This window comes from Martes martes (genome assembly GCF_963455335.1).
Source record: "Martes martes genome assembly, chromosome: 10".
Lineage (NCBI taxonomy): Eukaryota > Metazoa > Chordata > Mammalia > Carnivora > Mustelidae > Martes > Martes martes.
Window position 1 is genome coordinate 48916262 of NC_137898.1, and position 17655 is coordinate 48933916.

The following is a 17655-nucleotide window of genomic DNA, read 5'->3' on the forward strand; positions in this document are numbered from 1 at the left end:
AGTCTGTTCTTAATTTTTCCCAGTTACAATGCTACATTATATACCTTCAAGAATATCTTTGCATATTTTTTAAGATTTTATTTATTTGATAGACAGAGATCACAAGTAGGCAGAGAGGCAGGCAGAGAGAGGAAGAAGCAGGCTCCCTGCTGAGCAGAGAGTCCGATGCGGGGCTCAATCCCAGGACCCTAGGATTGTGACCTGAACTGAAAGCCGAGGCTTTAACCCACTGAGCCACCCAGGTGCCCCTCTTTGCATATTTTTTTAATTTAATTTTATCTTTTCAGTGTTCCAAGATTATATCCTTGCATACTTCTGCAATTACTTCTTTGAGATTGAATTCTTAGATGTGGAACTGCACATCTGAAATGTTGATAATGCCAAACTGAAACCTGAAAAAATTATATCAGCTTAACTACTTATCAAAGTTGTATACTGCCTGTTTTTCCTAAACCTTGATGACTCTAGGTATTTTTGATGTTCTAAATTTTCACCACTTTAGGAGGTAGAGAATGCTATTACTGTTTTAACTTGTATTTCTTCTTCAACAAATTGCCTAATGAAGTTCTTTGCCTATTTTAAAATTAGATTGTTCATCTTTTTCTTATTAACGTGGCAGCTCCTTACAAATACGGACCATCCTGTTTCATATCTGTTTTAAATATTTTCCCCTTTCTTGTTTTTTTATCTTTGTTTATGGGTTCTTTAAAAAAAATTGGGGAGGGGGCGCCTGGGTGGCTCAATGGGTTAAGCCTCTGCCTTCGGCTTGGGTCATGATGTTAGGGTTCTGGGATCGAGCCCTGCACCGGGCTCTCTGCTTGGCAGGAAGCCTGCTTCCTCCTCTCTCTCTTTGCCTGCCTCTCTGCCTACTTGTGATCTCTGTCTGTCAAATAAATAAATTTTTAAAAAATTTTTTTAAAAATTGGGAGGAGGCTGTGTATGGAAGGCTATGCTTTTATACGATCTATCTTTTCTTTTTTAGTTTCTGGTATTATGCCTACAAATATCTTTCCCTTTCTATGATATAAAAATATTTTCAGGGGCGCCTGGGTGGCTCAGTGGGTTAAAGCCTCTGCCTTCGGCTCAGGTCATGATCTCAGGGTCCTGGGATCGAGCCCCGCATCGGGCTCTCTGCTCAGCAGGGAGCCTGCTTCCTCCTCTCTCTCTCTCTGCCTGCCTCTCTGCCTACTTGTGATCTCTGTCTGTCAAATAAATAAATAAAATCTTAAAAAATTTTTTTTTCAATATTTTCACCTAATACATTTATCATTTTATTTTACTTTTATATAAATTTTATATATATAGTATTTTTGTTTGGTGTGAATTATAGAAATAAAATTTTTTTCTCAAGATGCTAACTGTCCTAGTACTGCTTATGAATAATTCACCCAATCCCAAGAGCCACAGAATTCCACCTTTAAAATGAATAATGCAAAAGAGGACTTCATCTGGATGCTTTATTCAGTTCCACATCATTTGGCTTTTTAAAATATATGCAGCAATTTAGTCTAGTAACTTCTAACTAATCCTAATTACTCATGACAAACTTGATCGAAGTAACTAAAAGTGAGGATCCACTTCTGGATGGCCAAAAGCCAGTGTAATTTTTCAATGTACCAGGAGCCTAAAGAAATAAGGTGAGTGTGTGACAAGGTGTCACAAGGTACAAAGAGACAAAGAAAGAAAGGCTGCCACGTTAGTATCTGGCACTCACTTCCTAGGCCCTATCTCAAGCAACACAGAGAAAAACACATGTTAGTCCGATTTGCTTAAAATGAACTTACCTTCTCTCGCAGCTCATCAACACTACTGCTTTCCAACACAACCTCCTGGAAGGGATCCAGCTTCATTTCTGAAGGTCTCCACCTTCTTGACAGAACTGCAAGCTGTGACATGGATTTCATCTTCTCCACCCCTATGAAGATACAAGATTATGTCATCTTTCTCGTTTCTCTAGAGGTTCATACTTGGACTTTTTCTGTATTGCCTGACTACACAAAAAGATTTACTTCAAGTGTTATGCTTAGTGGACATAAAAGAACCCAATTACCCCAAGGAGTTTTTGAGAATAAAGTACTTCCTCTCTTCCCTCCAGTCTGAGGAGAATTTCTTACTCTTTTGCAAGCTTTCCTTCCACCAGGACTCTGAATTCTCCCTCCTGAGTCCTGCTGGACACTGCTCTACCAACGACTCTCTTCTCTGGGTTGCCAATCTTTGCCTGTGTGTTGGCTACTACCCCCACAAATCATCTTCACTTTATCTTCTTTCTTCCCTCAGGCTATCATTAATCCCTCTTTTCATCTATTCAAAACTTACTGATTCTTCAAAACCCAGCTCAATTGTCTCCTTTCTCTGGTGTACAAAAGAGCAAACTACTGATTTGGTCCTTAGTACCTATGATTTTGGAATTACAGGTTTGCAGTTCTGGTTCTCTTACAGACTATGCATCTGGAGGACAATCACTGGTTCTTGAATTCATTTTTGTAGCAACAGACATTAGCAGTGTCTGGCTATTTACAGGTCAATAAATGTTTCTTAGATTTAATCACATGGTTTATTTCTTCCTCAACTATTTTGATACTAAAATATATACTGAAATGATACTGATGCAGGCACCCACCATCCAGTAAGATCTCGCAGTGAATCCATCTCAATCCTTCCTAACAAGCGGAACTTCTATGTCCTTCATAATCTCTTCCTGGCCTACCCAGATCAAGTGACTATTCTCTAAGGCTCCAGACGCTCAGAGAAGGACTCACAGTCTGGAGCACCTGCCTACACAGCATGGTAGACAGTATCATAGTTGTTCCTTATCTCTCCCATTAACTTGTCAAGTAATCACAGCTTTAACAACTGAAATTTCAAACAAACTGGACCCAAAATATCCTGAAATAGGTGAGGTGTTAGTATTATTGAACCGTCTGAAAACTATCACAATCTTGTATGTTAGTGTTAATTTCTATGAGGAAAAAAAAGGAAAATCAAAGTCTTTCTAGGCAATAGCAGTCACCAAAGAACATAACTGCCTTGATATGATCTCCCCAAAGTCAACTTTTCTCCCATTACCTCCTCCCGAAAAACAGTACTTTAAATGTTCCAATACTGAGCATTAAAACCAGGAGGTGTGAAAAACACAAGACCTCTTCTATGTTACTGTTATAGGTCAAAATTGTGTCTCTTCAAAGAGACATTTGAAGTCCTATACCCTAGTACTTCAGATTATGACCAACTTTGGAGATAGGGTTGTTATAGTGGTAATCAGTTAAAATGAGGTCATTAGGGTGGGCCCTAATCCAGCATGACCAGTGTCCTTATAATATGGGGAAATTTGGAGACAGACACATAAGCTCACAGGGAGGACATCCTGTGCAGATGAAAGCACAATCAGGAGATGCATTTAAAAGCCAACAAGCACCAAAGACTGCCAACCAACCACGAGAAGCTAGGAGAGGGACACGGAACAAGTTTTCCCTCACAGCTCTCAGAAGGAACCAACCCTGCTGACACCTTGATCTCAGACCTCCAGCCTCCAGAACTGTGAAACAATAAATTTCTATTGCTTAAACCATCCTGTACTTTGTTATGGCAGCTTAGGAATCTAATAGTTATTGTTCTCAAAATCTGATCAATTATCAATACTACACCCTCAACAAAATAAGCCATAATGAAGAGACTAAATAATAAACCCAAGTAAGAAATGTTAGAAGAATTTTCTGTAAAAAGTACTAAAAATGCAACTTTGAAACTGTAAGTTCCCTGTAAGGAGAAATTAATATTCTCAAAATTAGAGAAAATAAATATTTAAAAGGTAAGTGGAACTCAGACTAGAAACAGAAGAAAACATGGTATGTGATAAAACAATATAGGCTTCTATTAGTTCCAGAGCATTTCTAACTGATATTTCCCCAGAAAAATATGGATAATACCATCAAGAACTTCAAGGAAAACCTCCCAGTTGCTGGAGATATTAATATCTTCTTCATAAATATGGTAATCCAAAAAGACAGTGCCAGGATTCTTCCATGTTTTTTTCCTTAGACGAAATCTACAAATGTGATAAGACATTTTAAACTACTGTATTTTGAGATTCTTAAAAAAGTGACATGAATCTGATATCAAGGAAAAATGAACTATGTTTAAATATAAAAGTCAAGTAGTTCTTCATTAAAATCTGGGAAAAATATAATGATATGTTCCTCAAACTTCAAATTTAGGGTCTACAGAGGAAGTTCAAAGAAATTCTAATAGTTCCGTTTAGTTCTATTAAAAATTAATCTGTACTATTAAAATTCTGGATAGTACAGGAATTTTTAATTCTAGTTTTAGAAAATTATACCAATCCATATCAACTGACCACATAGTTTTCCTTCCAATTGTTGATGACACTGTAATTTTACTTTACCTGTCAATACTGAGCTCTAAACCACACTGCTCCCTGAGTTGAGGAATTAATTCCTCTTTTGATTGCCGTACAGTCATTCCTTTAGCAAACACAGCATCTAGCAGAAACTTGCATGGCTAGGAATATAAACATCATCAGAGAACTGAATTACATATTCAAATAGGAATATATGAGACATTTTATTTGCATTTTATTGTGTGACAATTACAGGCCCAAGTTTAGCAATCTATCTTCCTAGGTTCAAATCTTGCCATCAGTACTTACTAACTCTGCTATCTTGAACAAGTTTACTTAACATTTCTGTGCCTCCATTTTTTCATCTGTACACTGGGGACAGTGTCTCCCTCACAGAGTCATTATGAAGATTAAATGATAGTCCTATTTCTCTTCTTATAACAAAATGATCACAATTTTGAAAGTAGAAAGAATCACTTTTATGGACTAAAATGAGGGAAATGCATAGTAATTCTCCAAATACATTTACTCATTGTCTCAGAAGGGACACTGTCTCTGCAAACTCCAAACTTGGAAGAAACATTCACACAGAAGAGATATGATAGATGCTCAATAAAATATCTGTTGAACAAATGAAGGCATTTTAGGAAGAGTTCATCCCCTTCTAGTAGTCCCTCTTTATCCATGGTTTCACGTTCTGCCTTTCCAGTTACTTGTAGCCAAATGGGGTCTGGAAGCAAATGATCCTCCTCCTGACAGATCGTCAGAAGGCCCCTAACAGCCTAATGCTACACTGTAATAGTCACAATGCCTACGTCATGCACCATCACTGCACCTCACCACACAGGCATTTTATCATTTCGTATCACCACAAGGGAAAACACAGCACAATAAGATATTTTGAGAGACCACATTCACATTCCTTTTATAACAGCATACTGTTAAAACTGTACTGTTTAATTATTGGTAATTGTTAATCTCTTACTGTGCCTAATTTGTAAATTAAACTTTATCAACGTGTGCGTGACTAGGTAAAAGCATGGTGTAAGTAGGGTGTGGTACCATCCGCGGTTTCAGGCATCCACAGAGGGACAGACCTTGGAACACATCCCCCGTGGATGGGGAGGGAGGGCCACTATTACATTTGTTGTTTGGTTTTCACACTTATCTAGGTCCTCAGTAAGATATTATAAACATCCTGAAAACAGGGATTTTTGCCTCTTTCTTCAGGGTATTTGCCATAGCTTGGCATCTGTTGTATGACCTTGGGTAAACTGCATAATTTCTTTGTACCTAAGTTTCTTTATCTATAAAATGGGAATAATGAATACTGCTCATATCACAGCTAATTGGTGAGGATTAAAGAAGTTAATATCTGCGAGCATATGGTAAATGCTGCTAGGTCAAAGCTTGCTAAATACTAAAACAACTCTCTGAACCAAAGTCCTGTACGAGGGCTCCACAGATCAACTGCTGTCCTGTACTTCGTGATCCTGCACTACATGATTATTTGTAGAAAACAAGCACAAACAAATCCCCTTTTAAAAGCAGGAAATTTTTGTTTCACTCCAGCATTTGTAATAACTTTAAAGCAGAGGGATGCCCCCCCCCCCAAAAAAATGCCTGAGAGCCACTTCATCTGCTGCCTATGTTTATAAATTAAATTTTACTGGGACATAGCTAGTCCCACTGGTTTACGTATTGTCTGTATCTGCTTTTGTACTACATTGGCAGGAACGAGTAGCTGCAACAGAGGCAGTATGGCCTGAAATATTTTCTGGAAATAGTGCGCTGGCCTCTGCTTTAAAGAGATACAAAGAAATTACTTGTCATAAAATCTGAAATATTTTCTGGAAATGGTGCGCTGGCCTCTGCTTTAAAGAGATACAAAGAAATGACTTGTCATAAAATCTCTGCACCATATGTTTTCGTTAAATACCAAAAGTGATCTTACGTTGCTCTGAAGGGTATTACTTACCTCTTGTTCATTGACCAGAAGCTGGTACACTTTAACTCTGTATTCTCCTTTTTTAAGTGCTCTCCCCAGTCTAATTGTAATCTATAAAGTAGAACATTTTTTAGATGTATTATCTCAGGAGAATAAGCAACCCATTCTCCCCACATTGTTTAGTTTGGTCTTCAAAAATTCTCTAGATTATGGACTCTTTGAGAACAGGTATATCTTTTACCTCTGATTCCCAGCACCTAGAATAGTAACTGACACACAGTTAACATTTAACAAATGTTTGTTAGATGAATGAAGAAAAACAACAACAAAAACGAATAGCCACTAAACATAAAAATAAAGTGACCCTTTAGGGTTATCTATTTCACCTTACTTGGAAATAGGGCAAGATGTTCTCAAATCTATCATTTAAAACAGACTCTAATTATTCAAAATTATTTTATTCAACCTTATTGTCATCTGAAAATGATGAAAGTGTCTCATTCAGTCGGACGCTCTCAAACTCTTGATTGCTGGCATACACTCGAAAGACCTTGAAGTGAGAGGACAAAACTCCAACAAAGGGCTCTAAATGTTGTTTGAAAGCGGCCAGAGTAATTCTTTTATCAACATGCACCATCAACCCTAAGTACAAAAAAACCAAAACAAAACAGAAACAAAAAATGTAAAAGAAACTTCTTAGAATATAAATAAAACAGATCATATGCTTTTTATTTTACTGTAAGCAGGAAAAAAGTACCCCCTTTTAGTTATTTGACTTTTAGCTCATACACAACATTGAATGGACAAAAAACATGGACACTGAGCATATGATAGATAGAATCCAACAGCTTTGAATGTTCAGAGATATTTCAGTTCTTATTTATTTATTTAGGCTGCTGAATTCCAAACCAAGCTTCCAGGAATTTCTCAATTACATAACATCTCTAGTTCTACACAGTATTAATGTGGCTCTGGCTGGGGTCCACACATGCTTTTCTTCTCCTTCCTAATTAGCTCTGTGACATCTGGGAGCAAGCCCCCAGCCTCCATACATCCACTTCTTCATTTAAACAATGGAGAGAACAGCACCTACCTCATGGGAATGCAGTGGGAATTCAAAGAGGTCATAGGTTTATCATGCTCTTAGCACAGTGCCAGTTATCTAGTAATTGCTTCAGAAATTGTTAGTAAATCTAGTTTCGGGATTTCTTACTAGAATACAAATGTCAAGACTAGCATATGAAGATGTCTGTTTATCATGTGGTTGGACTGTAATAGGAAGAGTATCTAAATGGATCAGAAACTCCCACCTCTTCCAAATTTCCATAAAAGCTCTCTTGGCAATGTAGTAAGATTATTTTTGGTGAGCTTTATTTTTTTCCTAATGCTTATTACTCTTTCGTCCTTTATAAGCCACTCATCAGCATACTTCTGGAATATTTCTATTTACTCTGGTCTTCATATTAAAAGAGCAACAACTTCACTCATTTTTCTCTGTCTCTTAAAATAGGCAGTACAGAATACACAAGCTACATGCTGCCATGGAGCCCTGGGTCCTCTAGAGCCATAAACTCTTAAGCCTCTCTCTAGGGTAGGCTTTGGTTTTCTATGAAATTTACATCACTAGTCAAGGATGAGAACCTAAAACAAACCTGGCTTATGTTCTCAGGTCATCCCAACTTTTGGGTCGATGCACTTTTGAGTGGACTTTTTCGAATAAATTAATGTTCATTTACTGTTTTCCTGGTTATAAGATTCAGATCCACTATAGAAAAGGTGGCAAGTATGAATTATAATAGAAACACGGTGAAGAACTTTCTTGTTATACACACCTTTTCAGGCAGCATTTAATTTTTTTAAAATGTCCATTTCTAAATTTTAAGGAGTGCCCCTGAATGTTAATAATCCAGCTTTTGGCAAATAAGCCTCTATTTATACTACCCAGCAGGTGCAACATTTCTTAAGAAGCGTATAATGAAAAAATTAGTTGATTAGAAATCAGAAACCAACGAGCAGATTTCAGCTTTGCTACTGTTGCCTAATAAATGGCTATCAGTAAGTCATCCAATGTCTCTCTGAGCCTCAGTTTTCTCATGGGATCATTACACCAGTCTCACTGCTGTTATGACAAATGTAGCAAATTCTAAATCATTGCTCAAATAAGCAGCTACTACTGCCATTTCGGTTTCTGTGATAACTTGTAGTAATGTATCACGGGAAGACACAAGTGTTTGCTGGTTACTGATATAGTCCAATATGGTGATTAGGACCAAGTGGTTCTGCAGTGAAACAGCCTGGCCTGAATGAATTCCTGCCTCCTCCTACATCAAATTTGTGACTCTGATTTAACTTCTCTGTACTTCAGTTATCTCTATTATAAAATGGAGACAAGAGTCTTTATAACCTCATGTGTTTTGGGGTCAGTATATGTAAAATGCTTAACACAGCCCTGGCCAAAATTGATGGCTTCATTGATTGGCTATAATTATAATTTAGAGATTACCATCATACCATTTTTCCCATTTACCTCTTCAAACGGAAGAGTTCAGTCTCTTCACAATGCAACCTCAAAATAGCTTTAAGGTTTTTCTTTATGTATTTCTTTCTTTTTTTAAAAATGTATTTCTTGAATGAGGCGGTAACCAAAACTGTACAAAGAACTTTTCAGTGCAAATGCAGTGCCATTTTTATGACTTTGAACTCCCTGTCTATACCTGAATGCCTGCAGACCGCAACTAGGTCACGGTGGAACAGGATTTTCCGAGAAAGGTCTGTAATTACTCCCTGAAACAATTCCCAGATTACAATAGATTAAGTGTGTTTCAGTTATTACCTAAATCAATTGCCTATACTACACACAGAACGTTATTCTTCAGGTATCAAGTTCTTCCTTTGTCTATGATGCCTTGCCATTTCATCCCTCTGCAGAATCGGTACTATATTCATTATCCACATTACCCAGACACCCATGTTCACATCACTGAGGAACTGTGATGAACCAGCCTTACTTAGTACAGACTCCTGAAACACCTGGCTGCTGGCTAACATCCCCACTCTTCTCCTTCTATGCCAGTTTCCATGGTTTTCACTTTTTCTTTTCAAAGACAAACAAGCCTTCTGAAAGGTGAAATAAACCGTAGGAAATGGGTTCTCTTGATCATGTTTACTATTTCAATAAATGCTAGCAAATTAGTCCACTGCAAATTTCCAAAAAGGTGGAATGAGACTCCTCAGACTGTAATTCTAAGTATTACCATTAAATTCTTAAGATTGAGACTCTCATGCAGTCAAATATCCAGCACATCATCATAAAACAAACCACTTAAAAGAAATTTCTAACCTTTTCCTAAAGAGGAGCTACTTCACATTTTTCCAGTACCCTAGAAGGGTTGAGGGTAAGAAACCAAATAGCAGTAGCTACTAGCTATTCTTCCTTTACCACGATGTGAGGAAAGTAAGGGGCAGTGGTAATAGTTACGAGGTAGAGGCATACCAGGCTTACAGTCAGAATACGTGAGTTTGATCCCAGCAATGAGACCCACCAGCTGTGTGACCTCTGGCAAATTATTTTAGCCAGTCTGAGCCAGCTTCTTCATCAGTGAAAGTACCTAACAACATCAATTTCACACAGTTGTAGAGAACTAAATGAAATAAAGTAAGTTAGTGAGCCTTAAGAAGTGAAAACTCCACAGGATGTTAAAGCATTAGTACAGAGTTTCTGTCTCCAATGTGGCTCACCAATCCACATTTTCCCACTTGAGTTTCTGCAAGATATGTATATGGATGTCACATGGCTTTGCTATTATTTGGAACTAGTTAAAAACACAGATTTATGTATTTTTACAACTAATTCCATAATTTCTACCACTTTTAAAAGTGGTAGAATTTTGAGACTATCAGCATCATAGCACTTAACTTTCATACTGGTTGTTTGTGTCTTCTCCCACCAGATGAGACATAAGGCTTTATCTTTGTCATCCCTACTTCTAAAATCTACATAGGGACTGGCATCTTGAAAGGATCCAGGAATATTAACTGGGTGGGTGGATCAACAGATGGATAAAGAGTGGGACTCTGCTCCCACTGTCACAGAGGTAATGGAGCAAAGGTATTCAATTCAGACTTAAATTCTAGTAGTGGTTCTGCTACTTACTAGCTATACATTACTTTTGGGCAAGTCATTCATCCTCTATGAGCTTCAGTTTTCTTATCAGTCAAATGAGAATATCAATATTTGCTTTATTAATCTCAGACAAGCTTCAAGTGAGAACAATCAAGTATTTTGAAAACTAAAATATAAAAATATAAGGGGTAATATTAATGTTTGCACTGTTAAAGACTAATGCAAAGTATTTAGCTTTTTTGAGCTATCCCTTATAATAAACCTAAAGAAAAATTCTGTATATTGAACCTGGTTGTCCTGCTAATTCTCTGGTTGTTTTTAGTCTGATGTTTTATAAAACTTGTTTTATTTCAATGCTGGTGTGTTACAGAGGCTGGTGTTGTTGCCTCTCCCAAAGCCCAAACTGACAGATCTCTTTAATCTTTTTGTGATTATACAATTGAGAATTTCTAGTTTATACTCTGCCTAGAGCTTACTTCATAGTATCAACTTTTTTTTTCCCAAAGTATCAACTTAAAAAAAAAAAAAAAGCCCCTTTCCCTTTCTTTCCTGACTTTCCCAGTTAATTATGAACTATTTAGGGGGTGTTGGAAGGGAGTTATCTGCATTGCAGGATAAAGAAAAGAGAGAGAATGCACAAATAAAAAATTTTCCTGCACTGTGAATCAAATTTTCTAGTGTCTGGCCCTTTCTTTTTCTTTTTGGTATACTATTTACTTTTTAAGCTATTCTTTAATTTTTTACTTAGTACTTTTATCATAATTCTTTCCTTTAAAAAATTCTTAATTCTTTTCTCTTTTTCACTTTATCATGCCCAAAGCTGTGACATCACTGCTGTCACAGGTCTGATGTGTTGCAGAAGTCCAAGAACACTTGCTACTATAACTGCACCTAAAATGAAAGCAAAGGCAACAGAGGACATTTTTATAATCCAGGAAGTTACGGGTGGTCTTAGAACAAAGGACCTCTTAGCTGATTCTTTTAACTAAAAATTTAAATAAACTTAGAAAACAATTGGTGCTGTTTCAAGAAGCCTTTTTCTTTCTAAGTACATACATTTATGTCCTTCCCCAGAACCTTCGTCTGCAGCATAGGGTTCTGCTTTGAAATACATGTACTGTATTTCTCCCCTGCTCTTGCCACTCTCATCGTATTCACTATCAGTTCCAGAGTCTTCTTCTGCTGTGTCCCATGTCTCTTTTTTCCCTTCATTTGCTTTAGTTCTTCTACTACTCGTGATGCTGTGAGAGTCAAGTCCATTAGCCAAAGGAATCTGAGCATTATCTGCATTGCACAAAGTGTCACTGCTATGACTGGAGCTAAGAATGTCACTGTCCACTGAACTTGTACTCCTGTCATTATTCACATCTGAGTCTGACCGTTCTTCAGACTGAAAATTTTCAGGATCAGAAGTCTGAATGTGCTGTTCAAGTTCTCTATTGTCCACTGATGCTGAAGAGTCCCTCTCATTGAGAGGTGATTCTATGTTTTCAAAGTCACTTGTCTCAGTACTTTTGCTGCTGTCCCCATTATCTCCATCTTGCTGCTGCTGTAGTGACAAGCTTTTGAGTTTTTCAGTGCTTTCTTCTAGAATAGCTTCCACAGACTTTAGGCTCCCCACAGGTCCTTTAACTCTTTCACAGTCATCTTCCACATTACCAGAATCGCCCCCAGCTTTCTGGCATGCTGTCCTTTTGGAATAAGATCCTGGAGACTGTTCAGGTAACAAAACAAATAATCTGATCGTATTTGCATGACGATCCAGGAGTTTCCACAAATGAGAGTCTGTAAAGGCCATCTGGTAATCCAAAGTCTCAGAACTTTCAACAAACACCTAAATAGTAAGCCAAAGAGTTACATTACATCATTAATTTTAGTGACATTCATTCTTGTTCATATCAACTCAAAACAAGACCGTGCATAATAAATTGTAAAATTTGGGATAACATTTCTAAAGGGAATGTTCATTGTTTTCGGAGACAAAATAAAATTAACATTATGTTCATATGTCTCTGCAACTAGCCACAAAACTGCTAAGACAGATGGGACACACACATGCACAGACATATACACAGGTATCTTGTTTACTGGGTTGCCCATTTTCAGAATGTTTTTGTACTCCATATCTTGCCCATTAGGAAAACAAGTTCAGCAGGAATACAGATAGAGGAACATGTATAAAGGCATGTTGAGAATGCAATACCAAAATCCAGATTATAGAAAAAAAAAATCTAATGGACAAATGACTTGATTCTAGGGCAAATAATTGGCAAGGGAACAAACACAGGGGGAAGCTTTAGATTAAAATAAACTTAAAAGGTGTATCATGGACTTTACTTGGATCCTATTTGAACAAACAAATATTATCAGAAAAAAATTTTACAATATAATCAGGGAAATCTGAATACTGACTAGGTATCTATTGATATCTATTGATATTAAGGCATTTCTGTTAATTTTCTAGATGTAATAATTATGGTTATGTTTTTTAAAAAGTTCATATATATTCATATATATTCATATATATTCAGATTATTTATAGATGAAATAACATTTCATCTGGGGATGTTTTTCAAATAATCTGGTGGTTATATAAATCAAGTGAGAGTTGATAACTGTTCAATAAAAGTTACAAATCAGGACTATTAGCTGACCATTTAAAGCAAAAAAATAAAGTGTGATTCCCTTCCACTTTTCACCACAGAGTGGCATTAGGATGGATTAGAGATTTTAACGACACACACACAAGCACCATGCAAAAGTATCCAAAGAAAACAGAGGCGAATAAAAGTTACCCATTGGGATTAATATGACAACACTAAAAAAGGTTCAGTGAGATAAAAGACTCGAGACTGCATTAAGATGAACGAGACTGGAAAAGGCAAATAAACAAAACATGGCAAACAAGGAAAATTTTGGATACAATTTACCTAGAGTAAACTGATGGCATTAGGAATAAACACACAGGAAAAATGATAAATGACAGAACACAGAATGGTATCGAGAGGTGAAACAAACAAATCAATGTGAACTTTCTCTTTTCTATCAGAGATAAATAAAAAGAGAAAGGGAATAATGGTGGGTGAACCCAAAACGACAATCTTCTCTAGAGTAGGCATGTCTTTGATTTTCACCATTAAGTACTGTTTTATGGGAGAACCTCAAGAATGAACATAACATAATTCCCAGAACTCGTAATTCAAGAATTCAGAGGACATGACTGGTGTGGATAGAAACAGTCACTAAGGCTCCACCAAAGAGGCAGGACTAATCTGGGGCTTGAAAAACAAATGTAGGGAGAAGGCAAAGAACACTACAGGCTGGGGTCGCTCTTGAACAAGACATAGAGGAGAACCAGCAGGACTGATTGAGAAGGACAGAAAGAAGCCTGATATGAGCGATTACAGAGGAAGATAATTACTGAGAGGATGGGAGAATTCACAAGGTAAATTAAAGACAAACGGTGGATAGCTCTAGAGGCCAGCCTTAAAATATAAAACTTAATTATTACCAGCATGAAAATAATGAAAAACTAAAAGACGTACCTTGTTACTTCTAAAAAACCCTTCAGCTTTCAGGGTCTTACTGGGCACAGTGAGAAGACGCAGATCATTGTAGCAGCGTTCCAGCACTATCCGCATTGTTTCAGCGGGTAAGTAGATGGCCTGTAAGGGAAGTGATCTGATAAAAAAGGGACTTGCAAGGATAATTCTGCTTGACTTGGAAATGTGGACAACGAGACACTGCTGAGTTCTTAGGAAGAGCAGAAAGAAAATTCAGAGAAAATAATTTTTGTAGAGGTTTACAAAATTTTTAACAATCTGTGGAAAAATTTTAGTCTTATCCATTAATTATGTTGTAAATTAGGTGAACAAAGTATCACTTACAAAGGTATGCTCTCAAACTATTTTTACGGTAATGATTTTCCCTAAAAATTCTATTCCTCTCATACTTGCAAAGTAAATGAGGTGATCTGGTTCCAATGAAACAGAACGGCTAACTCTCGAGTAGAAGTCAAGCCAATACCTGTTTAAGTTCTGAAATTTTGATGGGTTATTTTGTGTTGTGTGAGTAGTTGTTAATACTTTTCTAAATCATTTTTCTTCTGTATAAAGTGATATTATTAATAAAATTTAAAGCTATTCTAAAATTACATATCCTTAATTTGAGGTGTCATTACAGGAATTTCCCAAGAAATGAGCAGACAAAAAAATTTGTTTTAAAAATTTGATTTGTGCTGAGAATTGTGTAAGACTGATGAATCAAAGACTTGTACCCCTGAAACAAATAATACATTATATTAATTTAAAAAATAATAAAATTCAAAAAAAGATTTTTTTTTCAATACAACTAATGATAATTCTTAGGTAGTCTACTTATGCTTTACCCACTGCATTTTCTGGCAGAATATTTTGTAACTGCCTTTATTCTCTAGAGACATATTTTTCCCCAACAAAATTACCAGCTTTTTTTCAGGGAAAGGAACATCACGTGTTTCTTTTATATTCTACCTTAGGGCTCATACTCTAGATTAAACTATAATACAGAGCAAGTACACTAATGTACCCATTTTATGAGCAATTTAATCGTAAAATGTAACTCCAAAACGCGGTTTATCTCCCCAATTATTACTCAGGCAGAAGTGTTAGAAGTTCTTTGTTAACACAGTAATATTAAAACCTAACTTTTATATAATACTTAACATTTTTTTCCCCACAAACAAAGCATTTATTTGTTCCATTAACATTCACAATAACCCTGTTAAAGTAGGCATTAAAAAACCTCAGATGAGATAAAAGACAATATTGCCATAAAATGAATGACTGGAAAATGGATCAACTTTTTGTTGCTATTACTGAACAATTTCCACTACACCAAGGCATCTGACCCTAGGGCTTTAGAACCCTAAACAATTTTACCAATGTTTGTGTGCTCAGTGTTTTATAGAGTACAGTGTAACCATTTTATTTGGAGTGGACTAGCTTTTTGTCCAAGGAAATTTGAATGTTTTCATCATACTTTTCCAGCCCAAAAATTCTGAATGAGTCTAGTTCTTAATCACTAACTCACTGAATGTGGTCAATAATTAACTCATCATTTTCCCTGTCAAATCTGCTCCCCCACCCTACTCTTCTGTTTCTATCATGAGATCACTATGCCTTTGCGGTTACTCAAGCGTGCAACTCCCCAAGTCATCTGTGCTCCTTCCTGCCTTACTCCAACCAATCATAAGTCGGGCAGATTCTATTTATAGAATCATCCTAACAATCTAAACGTTCTCTCATTTCTGGTCCTATGCCTTCACCTGAATTATTTCAACAGCTTCCTCATATACATTCCTGTCTCCCCCTCCATCCATGTGGAATACTAGTCTAGTGCCACCAGACTTAACCATTCTACAGCAGAGCTCTCATCATACCACTGCTGTGCTTAGGAAAACAAACAAATATCCTACTTCCTATTGCCTACATCAAATACAGCCCATCCTTTTGTGTTTACTACTTAAAGACCCTCCATGAAATAAATGACCTTTTCTTTATAGGCAGGTACTTGACAGAGAGCCAGCCAAACACATGTGCCCTTGCCATGTGCACTTGCCTCACACATCCTCACCTCCATACTGTGGTCAATTGATGTCTTCTGCTCAAAGTATTCCTTCTCTTCTAACTATACTTGCCTCCTGCCAGTAAAAATCAGTTCCTATACCTTACTCAAACCATCACATAATGCTTTGTACAGAGCAGGCACTCAAAAATACTCACTGGCCAATTTTAAAACTTACCTTTGAAATAAGTTGTTTGAACTCTGTGACTGTTTGGTTTAAGTAAGCACGAACGGTGACAGGAGCAGCTACAGATTCTGCCTTAAGATCAACAACATGAACTTTCACCATCACTTCTGTCCCATTTGAAAAACATAAAAACATAACTGCAGGTTATTTTCAAAAATACCTTTCACATGAGCACTGCACTTTTCATGTGTTTCCAATAGATGGCAAAGATAACATTTTTCTAATTATCAAGATGGTAAACATACAATGTTATACATGTATATAATACAAGTTAAAATTTCTCTTTCACAATTTGTCACATTACAAACAACTGCAAAGAAACGGAAATGAAGCTCATGAAAATGTTCTCTCAACATCTCTTTAAAACAGTGACAACAATCAAAATATGATTTTTAAAAAATACATGCTTTGTTTCCTTGTAAAACGTAATACACTGTCAAACTTATCAAGCGTATTAAAAATATCCAAAGTTCCAAAGTACAGACCCAAACCACAGCACTAAATAAATATAAACAGAGAAAGCAAAACAAATTCTTAAGGGGACACAGCAGCCCTACTTGCTTTTGAACAACCTTCATTATACCACTCAAGACCTTGTTCATAATTAAAGACTTCCTCTCTTCAAAATATTCTCTACATTCTACAGAAAATTCTACTGCTTTGGTTTACATGGTTTGTTTTTTTCACTTAAATTCTTCATATTACAATATAACCCTATGTCTTCCTCTTCTGTTTTCAGATTATATATAACTAAACTTTTAGTCACTAGAAAAGCAAATGATCTTCGAACACTATGGTTATTCTCTGCCTTAACTGTTTTAATTTCTTTTATGAAGGATACATAAATCCTCGGTTTTTTCCCTAAGTTCTTAATCTAAATCTGACAAAATATTCTGCTAAAATCTTCATTACTAATGAGCACAGAGTACTTTATCTGTAAGTTTAACAATCCACACACATACTTAAGAGTTCTCTTGTTAAAAAGTGGTTTCATTCCTGATTTGTGTTATACTTTAATCATAATTTTTGCTATCTAGCCCAAAAATAATCTGCAAGGAAATGCTCCAAAGGAACTCCTTACAAACAGAGCAGAGTCTGACTGATGGAGCCCTTCAAAGAATGCCATACTTAATGTACTTTGAAAAGAGGCGCTTTGATAAAAAATTTTTTAAAAAGAAAGGTATATAGAATCCACAGAGGAAAGGTATTTGGAAGAGTAGAAGAAGGTTTTGTAAGTTCAATTTTTAGGAATAAAAGTAGAAAACATAAGTCTGAATTCCAATTATAATCGATGCAAGGGATTTAGGGTCACAACAATAGTAGGAATTCTCCAAGATTATTTAAACACTCTGTACCTCATTTGTTACAGTTTACATTTAGTGATTACTGGAAGATTTTAGACATGTAACTCTCTTTAAGTCCTACCCTGGGTACAG

At 36.4% G+C, this 17655-nt stretch overlaps 1 protein-coding gene across 1 annotated transcript in view; it reads right to left on the reverse strand.

Moving 5' to 3' along the window:
- USP47 (ubiquitin specific peptidase 47) overlaps positions 1-17655 on the reverse strand; it is a 107999-nt gene that overhangs the window by 2043 nt on the left and 88301 nt on the right. The window contains exons 17-24 of the mRNA XM_080816290.1: positions 16211-16326; positions 13974-14093; positions 11485-12262; positions 6772-6947; positions 6336-6416; positions 4403-4518; positions 3927-4045; positions 1785-1915 (exon numbers count right to left, since the gene is read on the reverse strand). Coding sequence (XP_080672416.1) covers positions 1785-1915; positions 3927-4045; positions 4403-4518; positions 6336-6416; positions 6772-6947; positions 11485-12262; positions 13974-14093; positions 16211-16326 — 1637 coding nt within the window. The remainder of the gene's footprint in view (positions 1-1784; positions 1916-3926; positions 4046-4402; positions 4519-6335; positions 6417-6771; positions 6948-11484; positions 12263-13973; positions 14094-16210; positions 16327-17655) is intronic.